The sequence below is a fragment of the Chiloscyllium punctatum genome, chromosome 38, assembly GCF_047496795.1.
Source record: "Chiloscyllium punctatum isolate Juve2018m chromosome 38, sChiPun1.3, whole genome shotgun sequence".
In the NCBI taxonomy this organism is placed as follows: domain Eukaryota; kingdom Metazoa; phylum Chordata; class Chondrichthyes; order Orectolobiformes; family Hemiscylliidae; genus Chiloscyllium; species Chiloscyllium punctatum.
In genome coordinates this window covers 53,378,470-53,395,396 of record NC_092776.1, presented here as the reverse complement: position 1 = coordinate 53,395,396, position 16,927 = coordinate 53,378,470, and the positions used below count along the sequence as shown (strand labels likewise).

General features: G+C 43.3%; 1 protein-coding gene across 3 annotated transcripts in view; it reads right to left on the bottom strand.

The window, feature by feature from the left end:
• LOC140463628 (protein bicaudal C homolog 1-like) overlaps window positions 1-11,078 on the bottom strand; it is a 270,609-nt gene extending 259,531 nt beyond the window's left edge. For all 3 annotated transcript variants that reach the window (XM_072557874.1, XM_072557876.1, XM_072557875.1), the window contains exon 1: window positions 10,769-11,078. In XM_072557874.1, the coding sequence (XP_072413975.1) occupies window positions 10,769-10,988 (220 nt within the window). In that variant the 5' untranslated portion in view covers window positions 10,989-11,078. The remainder of the gene's footprint in view (window positions 1-10,768) is intronic.
• Window positions 11,079-16,927: the final 5,849 nt, after the last annotated feature.

The following is a 16,927-nucleotide window of genomic DNA, read 5'->3' as shown; positions in this document are numbered from 1 at the left end:
CTTCGAAAACTAGTGCTTACAAATACACCTGTTGGACTATAACCTGGTGTTATGTGATTTTTTTATCTATGTCATTAGCTGTTCTGATTACTTGCTGTACTTGCACACTAAGCCTCTCTGATTCATGTGTCAGGACACCCAGATCTGCAAATGAATAATAGGCTTCATTTTTATTCTTTCTGCCAAAATGAACTGTTTCATATTTCCCCACATTGTACTCCATTTGGCAGATCTTTACTCACTAACTCACAAGAAAACTCAGCTAACACCCCAGTGCCTACACAGGAGTGCTGCATTGTTGGATATACCAGTGTCTAGGAGACATATGAAAATCAGCTGGATGTAATGGATCTTCAGGCATTTTTTCTCCCTGGGTTACAAGTAACATTTATCCTGCAACAAGACCCAACAGGACAGATTACCCAGGCACTTTCCATCTTTGCTGCCTGTGGTGTATAAACTGGATAAAATGCTTGACTCAAATCAGCTGTCAGCACAATGTATCTTCAAGCATCAGTGTTTCAAGTGGCGATAAGTTTATGGAGGGTGGTGGGAGGGTGGTCAACCAGAGGAATAGGAGAGTTGAGAGATGACCGAGAGCTTCAGGTGCAGATGAGCTAAGGCAGGGGTGACGGGCAGAAGCTTGCAGACTTTGATTGAGAGGATATGGAGTCAGAAGCTGAGCTCAGGATCAAACAGGACAAAGTGTAACCATTCACATTCAGCCAGAGAGACAGTGGGTAGGAACTGGTGCTTAGGGAATAGAGTCTATATGTCCACGCTGGAAAGCAATGAACTTGACCATTCATCAACGGAGCATAGAATGTATTTGGCAACCTCCCAAACAATCTAACCAAACATCTTTTACTCATGGAGATTACAAATCATCATGCATCAATTTAAATTCTGGGACTACTTGTGGTCTTCATCTTCAATGGATTTTGGCAGCCTGGTTAAGGAAGGATTAGAGATGAATAGAAAAATGACATAATATATTAACAAGCCAGTTAAACCACAACTTTTCATTAGGAAGGTACCTTTCAAGGCATTTAAGTGCTTTTGAGGCAAATTTACATTTGGGCTCTGGTAAACATGTGCTGCACAGAAATAATTTAAACCAAATGAACACACATTCTAATCGAATGACTATCAAATGCAGTTAAAAACAGCATTGTCTCAATCTGAGGTAAAGCTCACGCGAAGACATGCGCGTTTCTGAATGTCTTCCCACAGCCAGGCATACTTCACAATGCAGAACTGACCAGGTCAGCACAGCAGTGACTAAACTCATGTGGTGAAAAGGAAACAAACAGATGGAACTTACATTGCACCTTTAGTGTAATAAAGTGTCCCAGAGTACTTTAAGAGGCAAAAAGAGAGACACACTAGTCCATAGTAACAATGCCAATAGTACACAGAAAGTTTGTTTTCAGAGGCTGCTATTGAGAGTATCAGCAAGACAAGATAGTCTGGGTATCCTAGTATCTTGACTGGGTGTTGGGAATGATTACAGTATCTGCAACCAGTGGTGGAGCAGAGATATAATGGAGGCCAAAGGTCAAACACAACGTAGCAGGGAAGGAATAGTGATTGGGGTGCACTTTTAAAATTGAGGCAGAACAGGATCGGTAAACAACCCAGATTAGGGAGTACTGTACTCAGGGAGGGGGAACTGTAGAATAATGGAACAAGTGGGAGGGGAAATGACAAAAGTAGAAGCCATTCAGTCCATCAAGGCTACTCTGTTCCTCCAGAGGATCATCAATGATCAGGATTCCTCACATCCACTCTCCAGCCTTTTTCCCCATAGCCCACCCCCAATTCCTGACTGATAAGAAAACCTATCTCAGCCTTAAATATACTCAAGGACTCTGTCCCCACAGCTGTCTGTGGTAAGGGGTTCTAAAGGCACAGCCCTCGGACAGAAGACAGGCCTCCTCATCTCAGTCTTATGCTGTCTAGAACTAGTGGAGGACTCTCCCATGTGGAGGAACATCCTCTCAGTGTTTACCCTGTCAAGCCCCTTAAAAATCCGATCCGTTTCAATGAGATCACCACTCATTCTTCTAAACTCCAGGGAGTAGAGTCCCAACATCTTTAGCCTTTGCTCATGAGACAATCCCTCCACACCGGGGAACATCCTAGCAAACCTTCTCTGAACTGTCTCCAATGAAACAATATCTTTCCTTAAGTAAGGAGACTAACACTGCTCGCAGTACTCCTGATGTGATCTTACCAGCACTTTATAAAGTGCAGAACTGAAGCAGAGCACGACAGGTGAGACAGAGAAGGAGACGCTAAAGCAAGGCAAAACAAAGAGAAGATTGGAGGGAGGGGGAATACCTAGACTGTGGGGAATTACACCCAGACAAAGAATCTGCCGCTCTGTTGATGCAGTGAGTTTTCATGTTATAAGTCCCCTCTTGTGAAGAAGGCGACACTGATTAACAACCATCTCCATTCTCAGTAACAATGAGACCACCAGATGATCCCTTCTCCCCGTCTGTTCCCTTTTCAGATGGGCTGGTGAGGTACGTGAACTTTGCCACATACCCACCTGGTAGGGGCAAAAGGAACAATGCAGGGCTCTTGCTGGCTGTCCATGGGGCAGGTGAGACCCCCGATGCCCCCAGCATAGTGCCCTCCATTCAGTTTAATTCAGACATCAATCTCCCCACACAACCTCCTTCAGCTTGGAAAGTGGCTAAACTAACCCACAAACCTGTGGCCTCATTCAAAACCCACCATCAGATTTATGACGAGAAAATAAACAGCAAAGACAAGGCAGCACGTTGATAGTAAAATACCAATCTGAACTACTTTCCCTTAGAATACAGAAAAGGTTCAGTTGCTTTTGAGCTAAAACTTTAAATTTCTGTCACTCTCTTCAAAATGGACACATGAACTTTGATCAAGTCCATCAAAGTAAACCTCCTAGCCCTTTGAAATACCTGAAGCAGAAGGACGCAAACTAACTCTTCCTCACCTTATGTTAGCTGCAATCTGTTTCCACAATCAAGATCTTACGGTAGCACATCACTAACTTACTGAACTGCACAAGCAGACATTCTGTCAATGTACATCAGCCAGGCTGAGTCATTCTTTAATTTAAACTTGGTTTTGACCTTGCAGAACCACAAGCAAGAAAGAATACTTTAATATAGCATGGACAAATAACATCGATTACAGGCCTGAAAAGAGGAATTACATTTATTAATGTATTACCTGTAGATTCCTCCTGCTCCCACAACCCCCCCACAACAATTTCCTAATATAGTTAAATTCTCTCTTCACCAGCAAGTAATTCCACATCTTTACAGTTCAGGAGATGTCAAAGTAAGCTCTGAGGAAAGGTAGGCTTCGATAGTTCTTTTACAAAGACAGCTTCATGTTGCCTGTCACTGGGGTGAACAGATTCAACATCTTGTCCAAAAGCTACACAACAATGACGCCCAATTTTGAGGGATGGCAGGTCTGAGAAACCATAAGCTTCATCACAACAACACAGACCAGTCACCCCTTTGAAAGACGCAGGACACTTGGTAAATACATTCCAAAACATTACCCTCTCTGCCCCAAACTCAATTCACTGACACTGAAACCTCTATTGTGCCTCCCCTGCTCTCAGACTGAATTTCGTCAGTATGGGCCCGACAGAAACTGGAAATTTATCATGCCCGTAATTCGACCAGTGCATCTTGACAAGAATCAGTTGGGTTCATCACCAAACTCCTTGCCCTAGTTCACAACCCAACTCCTTTGGTCTCAACCATTCCCTCCTTCCATGCATCTTCCAAGGGTTCAAGAGACTCGGAAGAGTGGGAACACTGATCTTGGGGAAGCTGACCAGGTTATTTAAGAAAGCATTTGGTCAGCTTCAAGTTGTTCAACTCCAAGAGGAACTGATAGTTGAAATAGGTCTGACTGCGGAGCGAGACCAAGAGAATGTTGGCGATTCTGACTTTCACCATTTTAAAGGGAGCTTTGCAGATGTTTTGGGTCTTTGAGAAGACTGATCCTTTTGCCAATCATTCCTTTAGATCTCTAACTATTGAGGCAATATATAAAACTTTACAAGAGCCCTGTCAATGCATCAAGCCAACTCTGTGACTGGTAGGGATGAGATTGTTACTTGGATTTGTGAGAAATACAGTAAAATGTGTAGACATTGCCACAAAAACAGCACAATTTACTTACACATAGATATAAAGAGAAATTTAAGATATCATTTTTGTTCATTCCACCTCCTCTTGGTTTCACCAACATGTCACAGCCAAGAACCAAGTCCTATCCATCTGCAAAGGACCAGAGGCCTGATATCTGCTAACCTAAGCTGCCACTTAGCGGGAAATGAGACAATTGGTCACAAATGTCAAGCTATTAGTTATTGCCTGCCACAGCAAAAAGGACAGGGGGAACACAAAACAATGCGATTGATGGGGTCCATCCAACACACAGGATATGGATGAAAAAGATCCTTTAAGTTTCAGCAGTATATAGAGCAGAGTTGTGCCTGAGGGATTAGGCTGGTGTCAGTGTGCTCTCTGCAGATGAAGCATGGTAATGTCCCCAACCTTTTTCTCTTTCCTTTCCTCAATTGTATTGGCCAGGCCGAGACAAAGCAGTGACGGCTCGGCAGGCATGTCAGAAAAATGCTACTATACACACTGATGAATCATTGCTCACGAAGAGGATCGCTAATCTCTAGCTCACTATTGAACGAGCAATCTGATAACTTCTGGTAATCAATTAATGACATTAGAACTAGCAGAGAAGGGAAATAAAGAGAGACAATTAAGGCAGAAGGAATACAGAAACAGTAATACTGAAAATGGCAAAAGGTAGATACAGAGAGATAAAGTGGCAAGACAGACGAAAAAGCAGATAGATCTAAGGATATAAATGGATAATGATAGAGAACTAAATAGGAATAAAAATATTACGGTAAATAGCAGTAAAGACATAACAGAGTCAATAGATAGGCACAAGCAGGTAAACTAAACCAATAAAAAAAAGACTTGAGCTAGAATCTTCCAATCACTACCAGAAATGAAATATGCTTCACTCCAAATCTGTTAAGCAGCAATTTCTGAGGCAAGCACATGGGTGCATTACTTGTCGCATCAATAGTTTGTCCCACCACAGACATGACTGATTATAGATTACATCATTAATAATGTTTCAAAATGTTCACAGGGTACTTGCTGGGTCAGTGAATACCATTTTGTGCCACAGAATGTTGGGATTTGGGTCAGGAAACCTGTGAGAGGTAGCACTAAATTGACTAAGAAACAGATTGCTCTTTGCTCACCGGTGACAGAGGTGAGAGTCGACATCTGAAAACCAAAATTCGAAAAGGCTGGGGATAAATTATTCTTATTTAGGAGCAAGTATATTCTCCTCCCTAAATTTTAACATAGCAAGTTTGAAGGAGCCATATTAACAATATTTTTTCCAAAGAGCAGACATAGTGTTTTTCACTTCTGTATTCGTTTGTGAATAAAAATATCAATTGCAGAAAAGTTCCATTATTTAAAATCAAACACATTCGCTTATGATCCAAGTAGCAATCGGAAATTCATTTAGGGCAAAGTGTAGATATTATTCAATAGAGGGTTTGACACAATGGGTGGTATGTACACTTGACTTTTTTTTTGTGTGTTATCAATGGCTAAAATCCAGAAACAATCTTCAGTCTTCACAACCATTGCAAAGGAATTCAAATTTCCTTTTGATATTTGAAAGTTTTCAAAAAAATAATAGCAAAGCCAAATTCCACACCAACATACCATAAAGGATCAGATGAAACAAGCGATTTTTCTGAATGCAGTGCTGCTAAGATGATCATCTACTGAGGTCTCTAGCAGTTTACGTGTTCCAGTCAGGAAGTCTTTGTTATAAAGCAGAGATGTTTGGGAAAGCTCTGTGACAGTCCACATCCTTGTTGAGTGGATCACAGCTGAGAAACCACACTCCTTAAAGGGAGTCTGCAGAACAGACTTGTCTAGCAGATCAATTTCTCCCAAGACCAAGCTCATTCCTACTGTCTCATGGGCAAATGTTTTCTCGAACCCACTTCACGTATGGGAAACATTATAATATTAAAATCATCTGGCTTTCCATTTTAAAACACGTCATCTATCATCTAAAGCACAGACTAGTCCATTGCAATGATCCAGGTAGGAATCCTCAGGCTGCAATTACCAAAAAGTATTTCCATGTATTAAACTTCAAAGTGTCGAAAAGTCCAGATCAATATTTGAAATGATTAATTAGCCGCAGCGTGTAGTCAGGCTTTCTAACATACATGGTGAGCACCATCAATCATTAACCTACCCCCAGCAGGGAAAAACAACTTGAAACAAATTCCAGACAATCATATGCAATGAATCACAATAAGAGTTAAATTTACACTTTAGTTCAGCAAAATTCTTCATTTTAGCCTTCCTATTGATCAGTTCGTCACAATTACCAAGTCCCAAATAGTTACTTGAATGCTCTCTCTCTCTCTCTCTCTCTCAACATACCTGTTTGTGAGCATCTCTACCTCCAGATATGCAGTATATTGGAAGAATTCACACACAGCCAGCCACCTCATGTCACATCTCTGTACAAGAATACAGCACCTCGCATCCGCCAAGTAACAACACACCAGCACCACCTCAGAGACCCTGCACACTACCGAAACGCACCTTTCACCTTCTCAAAAGCATATACACACCCAAAAATTACCCCCATTACATTTCTTTACTCCAAGACAAATGCTCCCAGTGATCCACTTTCCAACACACCCACCTCTGCCTCCCTGAGACACATTGCCTGGTCAACTGTTGCGGGTGGGCCACACTGCCTATACTACCCATGGGGTCCATGTGCCTAACACAAGGGGGTCCTGTGATTTACTCCCAGCATCGACCCAGGTGCACACGGGAAATGCATTAAGGCCACCCTCACAGCCTCCCTGCAAAAGTGTTTCATTCTTTCTAACACTTGCCCTCGGCTGTCCCCAGTGGCTTGAAAGCATCTGCGCCAATTATACACCTTGAGCCCCATCACCAACAGCAAGGTAAAGTTAAACCTGAACAGAAAATGGAGCATGTGGCAACTTGAGCCATCCTTAACCCTATTCCCCCAACCACTGCCTGTCTCTCCTATGACAGGCACTTTTAGTTGAGCAGTACACTCTTCAATCACCTCTGGACACATTCTAATGTCCCGAGCATAAGAATCTGCCCGAGACAGCCAGTCTTTAAAAGCAGCTAAAAACTCTCTTGAAATCTTCGCATTCAAATTGTGCAAATCTTTCTTTTTAGCACAAGGAGCAGATTTCAAATAGTAAACGCCACCAAATAACCACCTCCAGTTTCCCCACAATCAGCCAATTCCACCATCTCTCATGCCTCTGCCCCACGTCATCCCCAGTTCTGCCATCAATTCCAACCCAACCCCCATCGGGGTATCTTCTCCAGGTGGGGTAAGGCTGCCACTGGGGATATCCCTGACCTCCCACTGTGTCTTTCTGCACCCTTCCCTCCCCCCCCACTTGTTGCCAGGTAAATGAGTGATGAGCTCTGGTAATCCACGAGTTCCACATCGACCATATACACCCCTCATCAAATCAACTCACCCATAAGCGATCCCCTTAAACATTGCTAACATACAAAAAGTGAGTACTATTGGAGAATCTGCTAAGTTTACCCCATAAATATTGCAGTGATAGTCAAGAGATTACTGTGGGCGCTATATGCACTATCTATTGTGCGTTATGATCAAAGTATTGAAGTTGGAATCATCTGAGCACATGAAGAGACTAGCCTCTAAAACGACTTTTTCTCTCTAAATTCAGTCTTCAGCAACGAGAGAAGCAGGATTTGGGGGGTTTTGAAAGTATGGTCAAAAAGATGGGAACCAAATGATCTGGTGTTTGCTGTGACACACCAGCTGAGCAAGGGAAAGAGTACCCTTGCTGAGAACAGCTGAGAACATGCAAGCCACATATTTATTACAGGGAGAAACACTGTTCAATCTGAAGATGACAAGAAGGGATATTAAATTTCCCCGCAGCCTCTTTTTGAACAATCAGTACGACTATTGCCAAATAACTGAGTAAGTGCAGACGTACGAATACTTGCATGGCTTCAGTAACTCAGGAAAGTCTGAATCTGAGAGCGAGCAACTGAGAGAGCTCACACCACATACCGATCAAACTAACTGTGTGCAACCATCAGCGGCAAGCTAAAACAGAGTGCATCTGCAACTAGGAAGATTTTATATTGCTTGGCAACTTCCTAAACATGCAATTTGACTAAGGCAAATCAGCAATGCACTGTGTTCCCTTTAAAATGTACACTATGGAATTGTATCAATTTCATCTTCCAGATACTGGTCTAGGCTTTCTTCCAACTGAGTTGTAAAATATATTCAATAGTGCAATGCACATGGTCAGCTCCTTCAAAGTCATTTAATTCCACCTGAAGGGTCTGTTTTCGTGCTGGATGAAGTACTGCAAAATACAACCTCTTCTGACCAGATTCCACTTTGGTGTATGACTTACTTTGCTCAATTCACCTTTTTCAACAAAAATAAAAAGGTTATTTCTACTCAGGTGCTTTTTTTTTATTATTCATTGGCTGCACACCATTCTACGATCCTGCTTTTGCACCCACACCATCAAACGAGTGTTTGTTGATGACACAATTCATTAGATGATTTTGATTATTTGTTTTTTTTTCCTCCCCCAAAGTTCAAAGCTCTCCCACAGCTCAGCACAAAGAGGATCACCATAGCAGTTCAGCTGTGCCAAATAAACACACCTCAAACAGACGTTCAGCTCAAGGGCTCTTCTAGCACACTGGCAGTGCCCCTACCTCATGTGACATCAGCTCAACAGTTTCCTGGGTCTGTGATCTTTCAGCTCCTTCTCCATGTCTAGTACATACAATAACGGCTAACACTACACTCTAATGTATACAGTCAGTAACAAATCCAACAGGTAATGTGAGAAAAATTTCCTCACTCAGGTGAAAATGGGGAACTTGCTACCACAGTTAGAAGAGATGTCAGAGGTACATTTAAGCTGGACCGAGAGATAAGGGAGAAAGCAAAGCGATTCTGATCAGATTTGATTAAATGAGATGGGGGGGGGGGGGGCATCATATGACAAATGAACACCAGCACAGACTCTTTGGACTGAATTGTATCTTTGCAAGATTCTATGCAATTCTAACTTTGCCCCAGAGTTTACGAAGGTTCTGCTCTCTGTTCAGATCAACAGGTATTTAAATTAAAAATAGACTGAACCCGAGTCCAACTTTATTCTGGAAAGTTTGCTGTTTACTTCTGACGATGTATCATTTTTTTAAAAAAATCCAACACTTTTAACAATAACAAGAGGTTATTAGCGATATCAATAAGTTACAAAAGGACCAATCAATAGGCAGGTAAAGAGTATGGGGCGGTGGGTGAGGGAGTCATTGATCTGCTCATTAATCTACACCCATGAACCAGGCAAAGCAAAATGCCAAAAAAAATGAATGGTAATGTGCTACAAAAGTTAGCCCAGACTCAACTGCAGTTCACATCTGCTTTGAGGACATCTCCCCGCCCCCTTACTGATACTTATTACAAATCGCCACGTCTTTCAAAAGACGTTCTACGCTTTTGGGGAGGCTACAGGGGTTTCAGTGTAAAGAGAGAGTTCCCAGTGACTGAACTCCTCAGTTACCGTTTGTCCTCCCAGTGCTCCAACTGGCCAACGAGGGATTTCCGCTTCAGGGAGCGGACCGTACGGTTTGGACGGTAACGAGTGACGGCGCTGTGCAGCAACATCTTACTCAACACATCCCTTCATTTATACCATCACAGGGGCCCTCGCCAGGAAAGTCTCCAGTGGGGTCTGGGCTTCTCTGTCACCTAGGACGGAGAAGTAGAACTCCCAGTCTGAAAGAGCCGCCGAAACCCCCTCTCAAGGCTTGGACAGTGAACGGAGCTGTCAGAGATTGTTCGGGGGAGAGAGAGAGAAAAAAAAAACACAGCCGGCCGGCTTCACTGACCGATTCTACACACTTACTCCCAATTGTCACATCTTAGCAATGATCTAGATCCACATCCCCAGTCACTGAGTGCTCACTGTGTTTCATTTTGCTTCCTGTAAAGATAATCACTTTCTTGAATTTATTTTTTTATTTCCTGTCCATGTTACTTTGTGCATTTACTCCCCGCTCTTCCTACTCCTCATTACCTGGGAAGCTGTTTGGGGGGGACATTAGGAATTCCTTTCCTGCAGACAGGAGACTGTTAGAGAGTGAGAGTGAACATGAGGAACTCCTGCAGACAGGAGACAGAGACAGACAGAGAGGGTGAACATGAGGAACTCCTGCAGACAGGAGACAGAGGGTGAACATGAGGAAGTACTCTCCTGCAGACAGGAGACTGTTAGAGAGTGAGAGCGAACATGGGGTACTCCTGCAGACAGGAGACAGAGAGACACAGACAGAGGGTGAACATGAGGAAGTACTCTCCTGCAGACAGGAGACTGTTAGAGAGACAGAGAGAGTGAACATGAGGAACTCCTGCAGACAGGAGACAGAGACAGACAAACAGAGGGTGAACATGAGGAAATCTCTTGCAGACGGGAGACTGTTAGACAGAGAGAGTGAACGAACGTGAGGAACTCCTCTCCTGCAGACAGGATACTATTAGAGAGAGAGAGAAAGAGAGTGAACATGAGGAACTCCTGGGGGAAGGAGAAAGAGTGTGAGACCCTCACCTTGTAACATTGCTTCCAGCTTCTTACGGTCCACCCTGAACCTCTCCTCCAGCCAGTCCGGGTCAGTAGAGTGCGGGAGAGCCTGTCCATCGTCCTCGGAGGCGGCTAACGGGGAGTCGGTACTCCTCTCGCTGTTGGAGCCGGGGTCGGCAGCTCCGGGCTCTGGCAGCGGCTGAGCCTGCAGCAGGTATCCGCTCAAGGAGTCGCACTGAGCGGCCATGGCTCGGTGAGAGGAGAGGCGGCGGCAGCAACAGCAACACACTCACTTTCCCTTCTGCCTGAGGAAGGGAGAAGGGGAGGGGGGGCTGGACTCCACATCCACATCTGAACTTCTCAAGCGCAGCCAAACCCTGCTCTGCAAAATCCATCCGCACCATTGCACCCAAAGTAGTCCCATTGCAACTTAATGTGTAAGCCCATTAGAGTGGAGAGGGTTCCGACCAAGCAGGGTTAGTGTTAGATTTGAGGCTAAAACTGGACAAACATTAACCCCTCGAAGTGAAATGGGAAACAAACACACACACTATATATATATATGTAACTTTCACTATTTAACTCCTATCACCTATATTTCAGATCCAAACTAAAATACACAGCGATTTTTTCAATTCACGACTGATTGCAAAGATGTACGTTTAGCCTCTCACTCTCAGGTCATACCTCACTTCAGTTCTGAGGAAAGGTCACTCGACCCGAAACGGTAATTCTGATTTCTCTCTCCACAGATGCTGCCAGATCTGCTGAGCTTTTTCAACAATTTCTCTTTTTTTGTCGTTGTTTCTGATTTACCGTTCCTTGGGTTTTTTTAATGTCAAAATTTAGACTTCCTACAGTGTGGAAACAGGCCCTTTGGCCCAACCAGTCCACACCAACCCTCCAAAGAGTAACCCACCCAGACCCATTTTCCCTCTGACTAGAACACCTAACATTATGGGCATGACCTGCACATCTTTGGAATGTGGGGAGAAACCAGAGCACCTAGAGGAAACCCACACAGACACAGGGAGAATATACAAACTCCACACAGACAGTTAGGCAGTTGCCAAGGCTGGAATTGAATCTAGGGTCCTAGTGCTGTGAGGCAGCAGAGCTAACCACTGTGCCACCCCCAACTCTCCCTCAGTTGTAACCCCAAGAATCCAGGTCTGCTAAAAATGGCCACTCTTCCCCGTTCTCAATCAAGACAATTGGTTTGATTTTACTTTCAAATTACAGGCTGACTGGTGCTGGAGAATATCATGTCTGCAGACTGTTTTATTAACTTTTTAGGTTTGAGAACTAGTGTCAGGGAAACTTATCGCCTCTAATGAGAGTTTCACAGGCAGTTATCATTCCATCAATAAAGAGAGAGATCCTTACACCTCTCATAGCCTGAGTATATCCCAGAACATTACCCATCCAATTAAGTATTTCTAAACAACAGCCTATATCTCCTTTAACATAATAAAACACTACTAGGTGCTTCACAGAATACAACACTAAGGCATGGAAGGTCAGAAAAACATGGTTGAACAGGTATGTTTTAAGATTGTTTTAAATGAGGTATTCCAGCAGTTAGAATCCCGAAAGCAGGCCATTCAGCCCACATTGCCCCTCTGAAGAGCATCCCTGTAATCCTGCATTTCCCATGGCTCACCACCAACCCCCCCCCCCCAATCTGTGTATCCCTGTGCACTAAGGGCAATTTAGCACGATCAATCCACATAATCTGCACATCTTTGGATGTTGGGAGGAAACCAGAGCGCCCAGAGGAAACCCACATGGACACGGGGAGAATGTACAAACTCCACACAATCACCCAAAAGGGGGATTGAACCCAGGTACCTAATGCTGTGAAGTAGCAGTGCTAACCACAAGTACAGCCCCAAATTAGTGCCTCAACAAAAGGAAGGCAGAGTCAATGAGGAAGTGATGCTGTCTTTAGCTGGGCTGAGGAGTGGCAGATGGAGTTTAATTTAGCTAAACATGAGGTGCTGCATTTTGGAAAGGCAAATCAGGGCAGCACATATACTCTTAATGATTAAGGTCCTGGGGAGTGTTGCTGAACAAAGAGATCTTGGAGTGCAGGTTCATAGTTCCTTGAAAGTGGAGTCGCAGGTAGATAGGATAATGAAGAAGGTGTTTGATATGCTTTCCTTTATTGGTCAGAGCATTTGAGTATAGGAGTTGGGAAGCCATGTTGCACCTGTATAGGACATTGGAATATTATGTGCAATTATGGTCTCCCTTCTATAGGAAAGAAGTTGTGAAACTTGAAAGGGTTCAGAAAAGATGTACAAGGATGCTGCCAGGGTTGGAGGATTTGAGCTATAGGGAGAGGCTGAATGGGTTGGGGCTGTTTTCCCTGGAGTGTCAAAGGCTGAGGGGTGACCTTATAGAGGTTTATAAAAGGGGCATCAAGAGGGTAAATAGCTATGGTCTTTTAGCCTGGGGTGGGGGAGTCCAGAACTAGAGGGCTTGGATTAGAGTGAGAGGAGAAAGATTTAAAAGAGACTTAAGGGGCAACCTTTTTCATGCAAAGGGTGGTGCATGTATGGAATGAGCTGCCACAGGAAGTGGTGGAGGCTGATACAATTACAATATTTAATAGGCATCTGGATGGGTATATGAATAGGAAGGATTTTGAGGGATATGAGCCAAGTGCTGGCAAATGGGACGAGATTAGCTTAAAGCATTTGGTCAGCATGGATGACTTGGACCGAAGGGTTTGTTGCCGTGCTGTACATCTCTGACTCTATGAATTCAGGGAGGCTCAAGAGGCCACAATTAAAGGAGGGCAGATATTTGCCAGCACTTGGCTCATATCCCTCAAAATCCTTCCTATTCATATACCCATCCAGATGCCTATTAAATATTGTAATTGTAATTGGCAGAGATTATAGGGACAGAGATGGATTTGAAAACAAGATGTTGTTAAACTGAAAGCGAGATCAGTTAGCACTGGAGGCTCGGTGAAGAGGAACTTGATGAACATTAAGATTCAAGCAACACAGTTTTGGAATGATCTCAAGTTTGTGGAACTTAGAACCTGGGAGGTCAGCCAGGACTGTGTTGCAACATCTCCTTTGCTGTTTTGATTTAAAGGACTGTTGTGGCCTGCCTTTGGATATGTTATATAGTCAAATGCACTAAATAAACACAAGTTGTTATTTTTGCTGTTGACTTCTTCCTAATTTTATCTGCTTCAGGAGCAAACGGCAAAAGTTCAGGCTTGGCTGCATTGAACCAAGTTGACATGACTATGCAGGAGCGAGGGATGTTAAAATCCATTTAGGATGACGTCAAAGAGGCCATAGCATTCTTCAAAGAAAAGCAGAGAAGTCTCGGGCCAAAAGATTATTCCTCGAACCAAGTCACTAAAGCTAGGTGATGTACTGACTCTGCTCGTTGACTGTTTGTGGGGCTTTGCTGTGAACAGATTTGTTTCTGAGTATACCCCTCAGAACAACAGTGACAACTTTAAGAAGTCCTTACAGAAAATGCTGGAGAAACTCATCAGGTCTGGCAACATCAGTAGAAAGACAAACAGAATTCACGTTTCCAGTCCAGTATGACTCTTCTTCAAAGCTGATGGTTTCCTATCCCTACCTTTATGAATACTCCAAAGAATATCACTTCTAAATGAGAATTACACTTTAAACAGTCAGCAATTCTGATGAAGAACATCACAACACATACCTACAAACTTACCCATCCTATTTGCTAATACCTTCAATCACCTTTTCCAACATGGGATGCTCTCCCCTAAAATCCCAGCGCTTCCCAAAGCTCAGTGCTGCATTCAATTGTTCCGGCAGCATTGTTTAACCCAACTTCTGCACTTTCTTCAGTCACAGCTAATGAAATACAATCGAAGAGAGGGACCCATGGCAGAAGGTGTTGAGAGTGCGGAAAACATTCAGAAAAACAGGTAAGAAAGAGAGTGGAAGATAGACTCGAGAACAGATGCAAGTAAACAAACACATCTTTATTTTGTTTTATTCAATCAGTGAGCTGTGTCTCCTGTTAACTTGACCAAAGTAGAATAAGGAGAACAAATGCAAAAGTTGTTTGGTAGTACAGAACTTGAGGGTGGCATGGTGCCTCAGTGATTAGCACTGCTAACTCACAGCGCCAGGAGCCCAGGTTCGATTCCACCCTCAGGTGACTGTCTGTGTGGAGTTTGCACATTCTCCCTGTGTCTGTGTGGGTTTTCTCCAGGTGTTCCAATTTCCTCCCACAATCCAAAGGTGTGCAGGTTAAGCAAATTGCCCATAATGATCAGGGATGTCCAGTCTAGGTGGATTCCCCATTGGAAATGTAAGATTACAGGGATGGGGTTGGATCTTGGTGGGATGGTCTTCAGAGGAGCAGAGTGGACTCAATGGGCTGAATGGCCTGCTTCCACACTGTAGGGATTCTATTAGCACAAAAATGCTTTTGCACTCATCATGGCGATTTACGAGAATACCAGAACAAAAGGACAATAATATTTATACTATACGAGAGCAGAGCACTGATGATTAAAGGTGCTTCCATGAAGAATGCACTGGTTAATGATGAGTGACAGTAAACTGTTTTGCTTGCATTTTAAACAACATAAGTTGACTCTAATTGGTCAAGGCATACCCTGAGAAAAATGCATCAATAAAGTGTTAGTTTTCTTTGCAATGTTCAAATCCAGAAGTACTTGAAGACACTTTATATGCCAGGCACTATAGGAAGCCAAGTATGATAGATAGGGCATTAAATCATTAAACATTTCTGAATTTGGGTTATGAACACTGAAAGTAAATGTTTTGTGTTCAAACCCCACTCTACGGCTCCCACACATATTGGCAGGTGTGGCAACAGGGCAAAGACTGAGAGAAAAGTTTTAGGTAAGAGAAATTCTGTTCAGTTGGGTGTTGAATCTATTCCAAAAGTGTTGAGAGTTAACCCGGTATCCAGTTAACATTTCCCTTCAATTGACAACATCATCAGACTAGCATCACTTACTTGATATGCTATCTGTGAAAATTTCTGTTTCTCGTTATTTACTCATTGGATGTAAGCATCGCTGGCAAAGTCAATATTCATTGTCCATCTCTAATTAACCTTAGAAAGTGAGAGCCAACCTTCTTTTTAATTGCAGTGATCTATGGCATGTAGGTGCACATAAAATGCTGTCGGGAAGGAAGTTCCGTGGGCCGAAGGGCCTGTTCTGTGCTGTATTGTTCTATGTTCTATGTTCCAGAATTTTGGATCTAATGATCTGGAAAGCACAGTGACATGTTGATGGTACACACTGCTGTCACTATACACCAGTAGTGGTAGAGAAGTCGCAAGTTGAAAGGGATGGATGAGATGCAGATCAATGAGCTATTTCATCTTGGAAGGTTTTGAGGCTCTTAAGTGTTGACTTATCTGCACTAACGCAGTCAGGTAATAAGTATTCTGTCACATTCCTGACTTGTGCATTCTCAGAAGTGGACAGGAGTCAGGAAGTTGAGGTATCTGCTGAAGAATACCTAGCTTCTGATGAGATTTTGTAGCCACTGTGTTGATGTGACTGGTTTGGTGAAGTTTATGCTCAATGGTGATCCCCAGAATGCTGTTCAATGGAATTCAGCAAGAGTAAAGCCATTGAATATAAGGTATATTGCCTGTCACTTGTGTGGCATGAATCTTACTTGCCCCTATATAGAATCATAAAAATATATGGCACAGAGGGATGTCATTTGGCTACTTGATATCCATGCTGAATAAAAGTTATCTGTCCATACTCATTGCACTTTCCAGCTGTTGAAATGTATCCTTGTGTTCCTTGGAACTTCTATAGTGATTGTAACTATGTCAGCCAGGTAAACCTCATAGAATATGAGTTCCCTGATTGGGGCTGTTAATCTGATCTAATCAGGGACCCCCCGAGCTGACAAGATAAGAAAGGGGTGTCAGACGTCCTGATACTTTGTGTGGTGGCTCTGAGGGAGCTGGATCAGTGTCAGGGATTCTCCACGTGTAAGTGAAGGGTGACTTGCTGACAGGATACCAGCCTCTGTGGAGATATTTCAGTGGTGACAAGAAAAAAACATGCTCTTGGTGCAACTCGGTTGCAATTGCCATCTTTTGAGTTGGGGTAAGCATTTCTGGCATGATGCCTTTATTTAGGAAGCCTGACTCATTTGCTATGCTGTTGAA